The sequence below is a fragment of the Spermophilus citellus genome (assembly GCF_964194105.1).
Source record: "Spermophilus citellus genome assembly, chromosome: 10".
Classification (NCBI taxonomy): Eukaryota; Metazoa; Chordata; class Mammalia; order Rodentia; family Sciuridae; genus Spermophilus; species Spermophilus citellus.
In genome coordinates, this window is record NC_138197.1 from 65918679 (window position 1) to 65932855 (window position 14177).

At 40.0% G+C, this 14177-nt stretch overlaps 1 protein-coding gene across 2 annotated transcripts in view; it reads left to right on the forward strand.

Annotated features, from left to right (window-relative positions):
- Nucleotides 1-9972: 9972 nt before the first annotated feature.
- Nucleotides 9973-14177, forward strand: part of ARID2 (AT-rich interaction domain 2) — a 179596-nt gene continuing 175391 nt past the window's right edge. For both annotated transcript variants that reach the window (XM_081311179.1, XM_081311180.1), the window contains exons 1-3: nt 9973-10111; nt 10227-10320; nt 11380-11477. In XM_081311179.1, the coding sequence (XP_081167305.1) occupies nt 10020-10111; nt 10227-10320; nt 11380-11477 (284 nt within the window). In that variant the 5' untranslated portion in view covers nt 9973-10019. The remainder of the gene's footprint in view (nt 10112-10226; nt 10321-11379; nt 11478-14177) is intronic.

Sequence of the window (14177 nt, forward strand, 5' to 3'; positions counted from 1 at the left end):
CACCGAACGAACACTTTGAGGGTTCATCTTGCTGTCTTAGTCTATTCAGATTTCTATAACAATACCACAGACGGTGTGACTATAAACAACAGAAAACTATTTTTCATAATTCTAGAGGCTATAAAGTCCAACCAAGATCAAGATAAGTGACTAGGGAGAGCTCATTTCCCAAATGTCAGTCTTTTTATTATTACCTCATATTCTAGAAAGGGCAAACCAACTCTCTGGGGTCTCTTTTATAAGGGCACTAATTCTGGAGGACTCTACTATTCTCATGACCTAATCATCTTCAGAGGTTCCACCTTCTAATATCATCACTTCAGTGGGAAGGATTTCAACATGAATTTTCGGGACTGGTGGGGAAGAGACCAACATTTATATCAGAGCACTACCCTATTTTATCACAGCTTTCCTGTTTTGTTATTGAGCCTCAATAACAAAAAGGCTCGATCCCCAAAATAAACTTTTCCTCCTCTAAAATTGTGCTTAGCAAAACACTGACTAAAACACCACCTTTCCAGAATATGGTATGCAGGGAGTGATACTGGCCAAATTATATTGTTGTATTGTGTGCATGTATGAATATGTAATAACAAATCCACCAATATGTACAACTATAATGCACCCATTTAAAAACGTGGGGAAAAAAGCCTGCCACGGATAATGTGTAAGCAAATGGACATTGACTGTGTGCTAATAAAACTTTATTTACAAAAAAAAATAACAAAAAGGCTCAATGAAGAGTTTATAAGTTTGAGTGAAACTAGGCTAAAAATAATAGACTTAATACCTAGTTGTTGCTCATATATTCTCTGCTATAGAAACTTAAAAGTTATAATAACTGCATTAAGGAAACACTAGATCTGTGGTCTGTTACCACAAAACATTAGGGGAGAAATCTATTCCTATAAGTTGCCTTTACCTAAATATTATGTGCAATATTTGGACAGATGGAGTTAACATTTTTTAATGTCCAGTGTATGGTACTGTTTTATCACAATAAGACTGATGGAAAATATGAAGAAATCTTTCATTTAGCAATTCATGTTCCTGAATTCTTGTACTATGTTGATAGAAATTGAGGTGTCTTAGACTGCACTAAAAATGCTACCTTGGGTGAAAACTAGAGTTTTAACTTGTGTCTTTTAAGACACTAATAATATGTAAAGATACCAGTTTTCCTTTCTTGAGTCTATTCTCACCCATAGTCATATACATTTGATATAGCTTTCTATCTTGAAATACTTCCCTGGGTGGGGACAGTAGTCATAAATATCAGAGAAGCATAATGGTTTGGGGAAACAACATTCTCACCAAGTGAGGGTACACACAATCTTAGAAAGATAAAAAACTATCCGATAAGGTAACAATAAGATTATTTCTCTAAATCTACTCTCTACTGAGAGGATGGCCACTGCACTATGATTCTAGAGAATCACAAAGTCAAGATTTCAACTTAGCCAGCAAAGGAAAGGTGTGCATTTTCACTGGCATTGAATGATGTGCTCTTATGTTTTTTTTTTGCCAAGTTGTACCAGACGTGAGTTGGGAGCTTTTTATAGGGTGATTAGCAGTTATTAAAGTGTACAAGGTATGGTAGTGAGGCTAAAAATGTTAGTCTCTCTCTCTCTCTAGCAGTAATATTTATAAAAACATTATCGGTTGTAGCCTTAAAAGACTCATTTCAAGTATCTGTATCTGGCTACAAGTAGTGTGAACTGGCAAAGAAAATCTAAGAATAAATGAGGAAGTTCATGCAGATGGCTAATCTAAGATAAATCATGATCTAAAAGAAGTCCTAGAACCCATATTTAAGCCCAGTTTTCCCAATAATTCCCTAAAGAAAGATCGTTTTATCCTACTCTACCATATTCATTTTTTATTTTGCTAATTTTCTGTCAGTCACAATTTCTTCTTAAACATTTATTTACTCTTCTTTAATTATAAGTGATTCAAATAAATTTTTGGTTTTGTGTATAACTTCTTAGCAATTAATCAGATTCTAGAAATTAGATTTTATTAGCAAGACAGAAAGTATGTTTAGTAGAAAAAGCAATTATTTGGGAGCCAGGAGGCTTATCACAAAATGTTTACATTTTAGGAATGAGCTCAATATATAACTCAAATCACTGCATCAGCCTAATGATCAAAGCCTAAAGAAAGCACACACTTTTCTCTAAAATATGCCCTTTCCCTTTGGTTCAGCAGGGAAAGGGCCAAAAGGGAAAATACTACCGTTAACATACATGTAAAACATGATAGGATGCCAACTGCTCCTATTCTCCCAAAACAATTCATGGAATTGTGGATTTTAAACACCAGTAATTATGCATACAAGAATTTAATTACCCAAAAAAGTGCACACAAATAATGCAATATTAATATTCACTGAACAATTTGGAATATGCAGATTAGAAATGAATTTTATCATTAAAAAAAGATTATGAAGTAATATTTTCAGAGTTCCAATTTTACACTGGGCCCACAGATAAGCTACAAGAACCTGATGTAGGGATAAGCCCTGTGGATGATCTTTACAAAAGCAATGCTCAGGTACACTCTTCAAACTCTGCAGCAAACAGCAGTACAGCAAATAAACACAAAGAACAGGAAGATGGCAGTGTGACCTGGTTATACTATTAGAAACATTTTGTGGAGTGTCACCCATGAACACAACACACACTACTACTCAAACAAAAGTAATAAACTCATGTATCCCAAGACACTCCCAATTAGTTGAAGAATAATATTTGGAGTCTATTTTTAATTAATGTAATCTCTCATCCATACATTTTTGATAGAGGGCAAATCAAGAAACAGTTACGTATATTTATCTAATATAAACTTTTCTTTAAGATTCTGTTGTACGTAGTTCTTTAGGAACAAAATTTTTGCTAGTTTGCTGCAATTATTTCAATTTGATGAACTCAAGTTAGTAGTCCAAAACTAAAGTTTTAAAATGCTTTTCCATAAAGGCCAACAACACATGGAAAAAAAAAAAAAAAGGCAGCACCTGAAGTAAGCTTCTAAACTTAACTATATACTTGTCTTGGGCAAAAAGAACTTTAACTTTTTTGGCCCTTTAAGATGTCCATGCCTACTGAGACCTTCTCTTTAGAAAAATGCAAATAAACACAACTTGTTTCACAGGACTCTTGGACTCCCTGAACACCATAAATAGATGACAAGCGACAAGTTGACTCTCTGGTCTAGCTAGGAATATACTGTTATTTCAGGTCTTTAGAAAACTGACACTGAGAACAGGGAGAGGGCAGAAAGGAGGGTTTCTGCAATGGGCACAAATCCATCCAGGTGGTGTAGTTGCTTTACTACTATTTTTGGTGGTTCCAACTTTAACAGAGGATAGATACAACTGAGATTAGCAAATGACAGTTTCAGTTCTCTGGGAAGAGAATGATGTTCGGAAAACCCTAAAGATAGGGAAGCTGCTTTTCAGTTTCCAGAGAAACCAGAGGGCCATCTTTCAACCTCCCATTAACCCTGAATACCTGAAGTAGGCAAAGTCTTCAAGGAGTTAAAATGAATAGACATTGCAAAGAGGATCCAAACTCATTTACATAGCTATCAACAATCAGGGTGGTAGATGTTATTACTAAAATTAGTACTGTTATTAAGAGGGAAATTTGATTACAAAAATGCCTTTAAATACTCTGAAATTTTCATCTTTGTTTAAAAATACCTGGAGGCATTGTATTAATTGCAAAACATTTTGCCAGTTATTTTGTACTCCCAAAGAAATATTTGTTTCTCATATACATTATCACACAGATCATCTAGAATACTTTTGTGTTCCATACGCTACAAATTATGTTAAAGAATCCAGAACACCTTAAAGAAACTGTTATAACTGAAATGTTGATCAGAATTTCCCTTAATGTATAGCAGTAGGCTTCAATAATTTACATTGGTCTTGATTGAATTTCCATTTTCATCCTGTATATAAGTAGTCTGTGACATTTTCAGAGAAAAACAAAAAGCTAAATAAATTCAATTATTATTAACACTACTCTGACTCATGTAGCTATGAAGGAAAAACTGTATAGACTTTTATGAAACCTAATTATTACACAGTTTTACATTTCAGCTTAATTCCCATTTTATTGTTTTGCCAGCAGAACTGCCAATTCTTTAGGCTTTATAGCTAGTCAAGAATTAAATCTGCATTAAATACAGAATTGATTTGTCTTTGGGGTTTAATTTTTTTTAATTAATAGCAAAGTGCAATGTCAAGATGAGTCAATGTACCAAAAAATTGAGACAGAAAATCAAAATTCATTAAAACAATTTGTTTGCTCAGTAGTGTGTTTATATATATATATATATATATATATATATTTTTTTTTTTTTTTTACATTCACTGAACATTGTTTTGCTTTTCCCATAATTAAAAAGTTCATTATTGAATCATATTTTTTGTGGATCTGAGTTTTCAAAAAAATATGACTTAAATGCTGGTTATTAACATTATTTCAGCAACTGAGTAACACTAATCTTAACACTACTGTTATACTAATTATGATTATATTTAATTGTCCCTATTCTCAACAAAATTTTGAATCTAACTCCATGTTCAGATCCTACTTAAGTATTAAAAATTAAAAGTCCTATGGTCTGAATATTTCATGGTAACCTTTTATAGCTAGCAGTTAAGAAAAATCTAGTGTTGGAGAACAATTTACTTGAGGGTCAAGTCATTCTCCCCCACTCCTTGACCAAGACAGGTATTCGGTAAATATTTGATGATTTTACAATCTACAATGATTAAACAAACAAACAAACAAAAAACAGTTCCTTGGTTTGGTATTAATGCTTTCATAAAATTTCCAGAAATTATTATTACAACTATAAAACAAAGTACTAAAATATTACAAACTGTATGAGCACTCAGTTTGGGAACCACTTTTTAGTTATCAAAATAGATGAAATAAATAAGAATGCACAAATGTATCACATTAAACCTCTAACAATTTTAAAATTTTAGGATTAAATGATCTAAATAACTAATGGAACTGATTCTCTGTCAAAAGCATATTAGGGAATGCTATTCCTAAGGTGTATTTTTATAATTGCCTAAAACTTATTTTTTTCATTTATGTTAAAGAATCAAGTTAGTAGTCCAAAACTAAAATCTTAATAAAAACCTTTTAAATTGAAAATTTTCTTACTTTTGGGAAGAATAAATCACACTGGATTTATGCACAAAAAATAACCTCTAACAGTCTAGTAAAAAAACATTTAAAATCCCAAAAAGCTTATCCGACCCTTCTGGGTCAAATCATTCAGACACCTGCAACTGCAGATTCAGAATATCTGCTTTAAAATTGCACTCATCTGCAGTAAACTATTTCCTCACCTTTAAAAAATTTAGTTATCAACACTCATTAGAATCACCATTAGAATGGAAAGGCCTCATCTATGGTTTGAAGTTGTAACCAAATTTACAGACAATTAAGCCCATCTAAAAAAGAACAGTATATTAGAGGCAAGAACAGTAAGCTATGAAAGCATTCTTACATTTTACCAAAAATACCTTAATGTCATCTAAAGAAATATCAATTTAACTTCAATAGCCTTGTTCAACCAACTTACCCATTGTTTTAAACCCTAGAATAAACTGCACTCTGGCATGCCAATTCCACAAGTTATTTCAGTTGTTGAAAACATAGACTTAAGAGGCTTAATTTGAAACTGGATATAATTCTTCAAAGTATACTTGAAAGAGGGATTTTTTTTTAATTTGTCACAATTTCTTGACTAAAAACTGATGAGAGGAATCAAAGATTTACACTAAATAACAGAAAGCTCTAATTATAGGGTGCGAGGTTTCCAGTTGCTATTAAAAACAATGCTTTGTATTTTCCCCATCATTAAGGCTTCATTTCATTTTCTCATCAGTTAACTGTATAAATTAAGTTTCAACAATTTTCACTATTACTGTTTTTTATAGGAATAGTTCTAATTAATGATTAATTTTACTTTACTCTGAGCTAAATTTTACTTTATATCTTATCAAATTAGTTGGAGAATATCTATTGTTGTAAAACTGTCAGCACATCTCTTAACATTTCTTTTCCAGGATCCATCTGCTCTATGCTGCCCACTATAGGAAATGTAATATGGTAATCAGAAATGTAATACTGCGCACTTAGGGTTACCTTAGTACAAACTCATAAAAAATATTATCTGGCTATGTGGATGCTAAGATATGGTGTTCTTTCAAGAGATACAGACTAATTAGTGGTAACCAAATTTATTAAATATAAAGGACATCAGTAGAAACAGACAGGACCAGAAACTATCTAGGTGATCCACACACCAGCAGTAGCAACCGGGTGCGGCAGGGGGATGGGGCGTGGAATTAAGTGAGGGCGGAGTAGCCTGCAGAAAGCTGCAGTTAAGCGCTAGAGAGGAAACGTGAGGGTCAACGTCAGTATAAACAAAGCACTTTAAAAAAGAAGTCATGCAAACACAAAAGATTACTGTAAATGGAAAATGACATTTAAAATCAATTATTCATGTGAGGCATATTTGTTTCATCAGATAAATCTTGTCTTTTCTTAAACCTTTACTCTTACAAGCAAATACTTTTAATGGTTAACTTTTGTCACACATTTTTTTTTTAAATTCAATCACGGGAAAACGGAACAGTATAGAAATCTCAAAAAGATCAAGTTTTATGTTTCTTTTCACTTTGACAAGAGTATATCCAAAGTGTTAAGAATTTAAATTCTATAGATCAGATATACTTTAGGATTCCATTTAATGAGTACAGACTCTTCTACAGAAAAGGAATTTTTAAAAGTTAATAATACTCCAGTTTCACATCACACATTAAAAATTTTTAAAAAGGTTTAAAAACGTATCACTCCATGTCTTGAGGCTTTAACTTGCACTGAAAAGCAAAACACACTATAGCATGTTTATCTACACGCATACATTAATAGCAGTCGGTGGCTTAAAAGTGGTAACCTCCTATTGAAAAAAAGTGACAAATGTCACCCTTCCATACTGCCCTTCTAATTAGACACCAAGACAAGTAGGCTTGCCCACTGCAGTTTGGGATAATAGAAGAGACGTCTGCCGCCTAACCTGGGACATTATTAACCTTCAATCCTAGGTCTCCAAAGAACTAAATTTCAGAGTACGTGCCTGGTTCCCACTCCTGCCCCGTTAGCACCATCACAAGCCGGCTCCCGGCCCACCGAGATCCCGAAGCAGGGGCCTCCGGCGCTCCGGAGCCGAGAGGTACGGACCGACTCTGGCATTGAGGAACTACCGAAAAGTCGCACGGCACCCGCGGCGCGGCCAAGGCCACGGCCACCACCCCGCATCACCCGGTCCTCGTCCCCTCGGAGCCAGCCGCGTGGCCCAGGGGAGATCCGTCAGTTGCCGGCATCGCGAAAGAGCAACAAAGCCACCAAGACGCCGCAGCAAGTCCCCGGGGCAGGCAGTCGCAGCTTTCCTTTCTCCTCTTAGTTACAATTACCCCAGCGGCTTCTGGTACTTCCTTCGAGAAAAATGAAAAAGAAAAAAGGTGTAGAGGTGGTAGCAGTTGTCGACACTTTCCGCGCAGCGTGATCCCTAGGCTCCATCCTAGAGCAGAATTTCCAAAGTCGGATGCATCCTTAGCGGAGGTATTCCTTGTTGACAGATCTCTCGCCTCCCACAAAATGGGGCCGAGGAGGCGGCCGCAGTCTCCTCTATGGGCGCCGCCATTTTGTGAGGCGGCGGCGGCGGCGGCGGCTGGAGCCCGGGGTGTGTGTAATGGTTGAATAGAATGACCCCCTCTAGGGAATCCCCGGCGCTGACAGTTACGTAAGGGGCTGTGCGCAAGTGCGGCGTTTAGGGAATCCGCACAGCCCGGGCCACGAAGCGCTGCGGCCCACATCTCCACTACCCCTAAGAGGACTGGTGGGGGAAGGGACCGCTGACCAGGTCTCCCCGGTACACCACCCCCTCGCCTAGTTCAGCCGCCCAGCTTCCCCACCTTCTTCCCCAGGGTCTCCGCCCCTCTTAGGCTTACCAGTCGCTCACTGGCCCTTGCGGGTCAGGAACTTATTAGCCACAGCTTTATTCAGACCCCATTTGAGACAAACTTTACTTGGGAAGTAAATCCGATTCCTAGAGTGAACACCGGAAGCATGCTGGACTGTATTACATAATTTTTTTTCACCATCAAATACATGTTCCCATTGGAACCACTACCTGAAATAACCCATCCGGACCCTTACCACCCTGTGACCTTGGGATGGTCAGTGACTTTACCCATTGTGGCCGTCACTAAAATGGAACTAACACACTTTATGAACTGTGAAGCTTAATTAACAGCTGTAGCAAGGGCCGGCTCTAACACCCGTTGTAAATGCAAACTTTGGTGTTAGTATTTGTCGAGATATTTTGAATTTCTCATTTAAGCAAAGGTTATTTCTTAACCTTGAAAAATATTTTATAGGAAAAATCGCATTTAAGACATTTTAGAGAAAGCAAGGAAAAACATTTTTATCGATGTTTATTTTAAATATATTTACCTTAATATAAAAATACAAACATTAACTATTATTGTCAAGTTGGACAGTAAGCTCCTCTACCAGCTTAGTTTGCATAACTCTCATCACAGAATAATTGTTAGGTGCGTGAAACCAACCAGAAGCAAGCTGAATTAAGAGCATTACTTTATTTCTATAGAACTAGGACAGATAGTTCACACTGTATTTGATCTAGTTTGTTAAAGTTAGTTGATGGAAAATGTGCAATCGGGCCCCCCAAATACTAGCATAAGGCTCAGAAAAGCTGATTCCTTTAGACCTAAATATTTCAAACAAGGGAACAAATTGATTATTCCGATCCGTGTACGTTGCGTAGTGTGAGGAGCTGCCGCTCAGAGATTTTTTCCTTTCCCTCCGAGTGCCACACCGGTTCGGTCGGGCGGGCGGAGACTTCGAGGCGGCTCTTCCAACAGCCGCGCAGGGGACGCGAACATCGCCTCTACCCCTAACCCTGGAACAACCGGTAGTGGCCGTTTCCCTGCGCCGCCCCCCTTTCCGCCGGCTTTGTGTGTGTGTGAAATGTGCGGCACATTGCAGATGAACCCTAAGCCCGGCGAGCCGAGTCTATTGTTCCCCGCGAGGAGCTGCCGCGGCGGTGTGGAGCCAGGCGCAGTGCCGTGGCCGGCCCTCGGGGGTCGCTGTGCGGCGCTGGCTGCCGGGCCGTGGCGGCGGCACTGGCGGCGGCAGAGAGGGAGGCTGGCGGGCAGGCAAGCGGGCGGGCGGCGCGCAGCGGCTCGGCTGTTGCCGGTGCCTCTGCCCGGAGACTCCCCGGCCGCCACGGCCGAGGCCGCGCGTGAATGTGTGCGAGGGCCCCTCGGAGCCGCGGCCGGAATACACGCTGTCACCCCGCTTTCCACAAACCACCACACAGACCTCCCCCTCCCCACCCCCAGCCCCGCCTGCCCCAGCCCCGCCGCCGCCGCCGCCGAAACTCCCGGGCCTCCGGCCGCTTCGGCCCCTCACCGTCCGCTCGCCTTTCCCCTCGCCCGCTCGCGCGCCCCCGGCAGCAGCACCATGTTGAATCGCGTCCCCGGGCCGAGCCGCCAGGGCCGGCGGCGCTGAGAGGCGGGCGAGAGCCGGGCCGCGGGGAGGGAGGGAAGGAAGGGGTGGGGGCCGCGCTCGCCCCGCGGCTTCGCGCGGATCCGGCAGTCGCCTGCCCCTCTAGTTTCGCTCCGATTTCTTTAAACTTTTTTAGAAATTCCCCTCCCTCCTTCCCTCCTCTCCCCCTGGCCTCCAGCTCCCTCCTTCCCCTCCTCCTCCTCCTCCTCCCCCTCCCTCCCTCCCTCCCTGCGCCGCCGCCGCCGCCGCCGCCGCCACCACCGCCGGCCCATGACTGAGCCCCGCCGCCGCCGGCCGAGGAATGGGCTCCGGGCTCTGGTAGGAAGCGCTGGGAGCGGGGGGCGCTTTTAAAACACCGATCTGGGTTTTTAAAAAACCTCCTTTGAAAAAATAATGGCAAACTCGACGGGGAAGGCGCCTCCGGACGAGCGGAGAAAGGGACTCGCTTTCCTGGACGAGCTGCGGCAGTTCCACCACAGCAGAGGGTGAGAGCAGAACCGGGGGGGCAGCGCCGGGGCGAGCCGGGGCGAACGGGGCTCTCCCTCCCGGGCCGGGCGCGGGGTCCCGGCTGACAAGTGCGGGGCTTTCTCTCTCCCGCAGGTCGCCTTTTAAAAAAATCCCTGCGGTGGGTGGGAAGGAGCTGGATCTTCACGGTCTCTACACCAGAGTCACTACTTTAGGCGGATTCGCGAAGGTGAGTGGAAGTTTTAATTTGTATTTCCCTCTCGCTGGCCTCTTCCAAAAAGTCTCCTTTGACCCCGGAGTGGGCGCTCGGGGCTGGGGGGGCTGCCCGCGGGGGCAAAAGGCGTTCTTTTCGCTCGCAGCCGGTGGCACGGAGGCGGACGGCGGCGGGGCTGTTTTTGGCCTGGTGGCTCGCGTGCGCGCGGCGGGCGCGGGGCTCGGGCGGGCGGGCGGCCCGGCGCCGGCTCGCGTCCTGCCTGGTGCCCGGCCGGCCCGGCGGGGTCTGAGCGCCGCTGCGGGGAGTGCGGGCGTGCGGGGCGCCTGCCCGAACCCCGCGCCCGCCCCGCGCCGCGCGCCCGCCCGCCCGCTCATCAGCTCTGCCGCCGCTGCCGCTCTAGCACAGGCGGAGACACAGAGACACACAGACTCTGTGAGCAGTTTTCGTGCAACTCAAAATTAGCGCGGGCAGGTTTAACATCGATAATCGGCTGCGAAATGATCTCGGCTGCCGGGGGCACCGCGTCGGCCCGGTCGCCCTCGGTTTATACAGCTAACAAAAGAAACCAGGACCTGTCTCCAAATAGCCATCTTAGGCTTCAAGGCTAGGCAGAAGCTGTAGGCCTCAAAGAAGGGCCTATGGAGATGGATAGATCTGGGAGAGGGATCAGAATCGGATCCGGCCCCGGCCCCCCCAGAACCCGCGGATGTCGCTGTCCGGAACAGTATTGATCCTTTTGAACTTTTTTTTTTTTCTTTAAGTGTAAACGGACCGCGTTGAGATTTAAAAGGGGGCGACAGAGGGACTTGCGATTGGTTATTGTCCGGGCTTCAAAAACAAAACAAACCCACCAAACCCCCCCCCAAACAAAACAAGTGCTGCTAAATACAGGGCTTTCTGGTGAAAACACAGTGATTCAAGCAGACCTTGCTTAGTAACTCTTACGGATCGATCTGAACCACCCTGTGATGCCTTAGTGTCTACAGATCTCTGCAGAATGGGTATTTATTTCATAGTTAGGTTAGGTTTTTCTTGGATTGAGCACTTTCAGACAAGTGTGAATGTTTTTAACAGGTTTCTGAGAAGAATCAGTGGGGAGAAATTGTTGAAGAGTTCAACTTTCCCAGAAGTTGTTCTAACGCTGCCTTTGCTTTAAAACAGTATTACTTGCGGTGAGTAGTAGAGACTTTTCCACAGTATTTGGAAATAAGGGACTTATGAGAAGTTTTTCTTTTTTTCCAAAACAAAAAGCAAACCTTGCACACCAAACAGTTTCTAATCTCTTGTTAATTTTATTCGGAGAAACATTTAATGTCAATAAGATGAGGGATTATAGGAAGGTAAAGTTTTCCTCACTCATTTTAGGATTATTTACATTTTTCATACAAAATCATTACAGGTGACTCCTCACTCCCTATCTTGGTAAACATTCTTTTGTGACATTGTTACTGATTGCTTGATATCCACTGAGGGGCAGAAAGGTGATGCTTAGTAAAAGAGTTAATATAGTTAATGAAACTTTGTAACCTTTGGGAAATTTTTTTTTCTTTGTTTTGGGAACTCCTTTTACCTTTTAAAATTTGGACTTTCAGAATTTAAGAAAAAACGAAACGTATGGTTTTGTACTGAGTCATTCAGTAGTATTTCAACAGAGTATTTCTGCCTATCATAATATGTAGGTGCCTTGCATGACCAGGATTATTCTAATTTTTTTTTTGTTGAATTTCTGAGCAACCTAAACATGTTCAGGATCTTCAGAAAAATGAGGATAATATGAAACTACATACTATTGTTTGATTTTTCTTTTATTCTTTCCCTTATGTTTTGATTGCTTATTTGACAAAAGTAAATTTCATATTCAGGTGGTATGTGATATATCTAGATAATATCTTTTGTAATATTTTTATTTTTTTCTCCAAGTTTTATTCTAGGAATACTTTCAGATTGTAATTTACTATGAAGTCATGTTTTTATTTTTGTTTATTTACCCATGGAGGGTCCTTAATTGATTGATATTTAAAACTAAAATAATAATTTTTGCACTTAGTACTTTCTAATAAATATTGATAATAGTGAGATTACAGGATATCCTTCTGTTTTTGTTAGTGGCTTCTGCATAATTTGTTTTGTATTGCTTCAAATGCTCTCAAGAGTTATTCTGTATTATGTTCAGCATTCTGAAATAGGAAATGCAGTAATTGCACAGGTGTACTTTCTATTGGCTATCTTAGATTGACATCAGGCTTGAAGCTGAAGAATTCACAGAACTTTGTGGAGTAGTTATTGAATCCCATAGGAAGTCTAGAAGATATTAAATATGGTTAGTTGTTACAGTGTGTGTATATGTGTGTGTGTGATGTGTGTCAGAATACATCTTAAAGGGATAAAAATTCAAAACTCAAACAAAACTGATCTCCCACATTGCTGATTTAGTAATGGGGTGAGAAATAGGAATTTTATATCTGTGATGATAGTCATTGGCTCATTTTCATTTCTAATACTGAGAGGAACATGTTAATACATGTTCTGGTTTTATGCCAATCGGAATATTTGGATTTTGTACTGTTTAAAATACATATTTTAAAGTTATGCCTGGTATGTGTTGATGATCGGTTGAAATTTAATATCCTAAAGATACTGTATCATATTTGTGGCTCATGAGATGTATATTTTTTAATATTTAATTACAAACTAACAGTTTTAGCATAATCAATTAAATGTCTGGGCTTCAGTTTTTTATAAAAGTTGATCATAAACACCAGTTGTCATTTCTATCATGGGATTATATCATCTTTTAATTATGCTTATAAATACTATTTTGACTATGCAGTTTCAAGGTTGTTTGTAAGTATTTACATTGTTCTCTGATCAATTTGGGCTTTTCTTGTTAGAAACTGCTTTTTGAACTATGTCCTTAGCTAAACTTGTTTTTCCTCCATATGTCATTCTCCAGGTTTGTTTTTGTAGGGTTGTAGCTAGGCTACTAGGAAAAAGTTGAAGCATTTGTTTTGGAAAATAAACCATGTGAAGATTTGCATGGCTTGTTAAAAAAAAAACAAAAAACAAAAAACAAAAGAAATATGCTGGTTAAAAATTGAGTACTGCCAACCTTGTAAGAATTTTCTCTACTGGTGTAATATTGCACAATCAGAGGATATTTATTATGCTGGGTTTTACGCCTTCCTCAGAAAAAATCTTAACTGACAGAACAAATGTCAAGCTTTAACAGTATTTTTGTTACTTAACCATGATAGTACCCTTTCATGGTAAGAAATAGTGATCAGGTGACTTCATAAGTTACCTCTTTGCTACATTAAATTAAATATCATGGTTTTTGATGAGCAGATAATGCGGCATGTTTTATAAATCACATGTAGAATAATTTTTTAATATGAGCTGCTTTTTCATTTGATCTATTATAACTGTCATTACATATGTTAGTTCTACTTACTCTACAAGTTTAATATTTGCTCATATTCCTTGTGATTCTACTATTAATTGGATGAATGGCTGTTAGTCTGGTATCTTACATGTTTTCATAATATTATAAACATTTAAATAAGAGCAAACTACTATACTGACCATGACCATGCTCTAACACTTATGTTTTTTTTTTTTGGTACAAATATAGTCATTAAATATAGAGAGATTTGAGTTTAATGGTCTGACAAAAGTTTGCTTGGTTTTATCAGACATACATTTATTCATGTGTAGATTGTCTATAAAGATTTCTTGATCTCAAAATGAAAATGCTGTTGATTATTTGTTTTAACATTGGCATTTAACTTTTAAAAACTAAATGCCTACTGATAATGTGTAAAAGTCATATATTTAAAAATTGGGTATTAGTTGGCTGGGGATGTAGCTCAGTA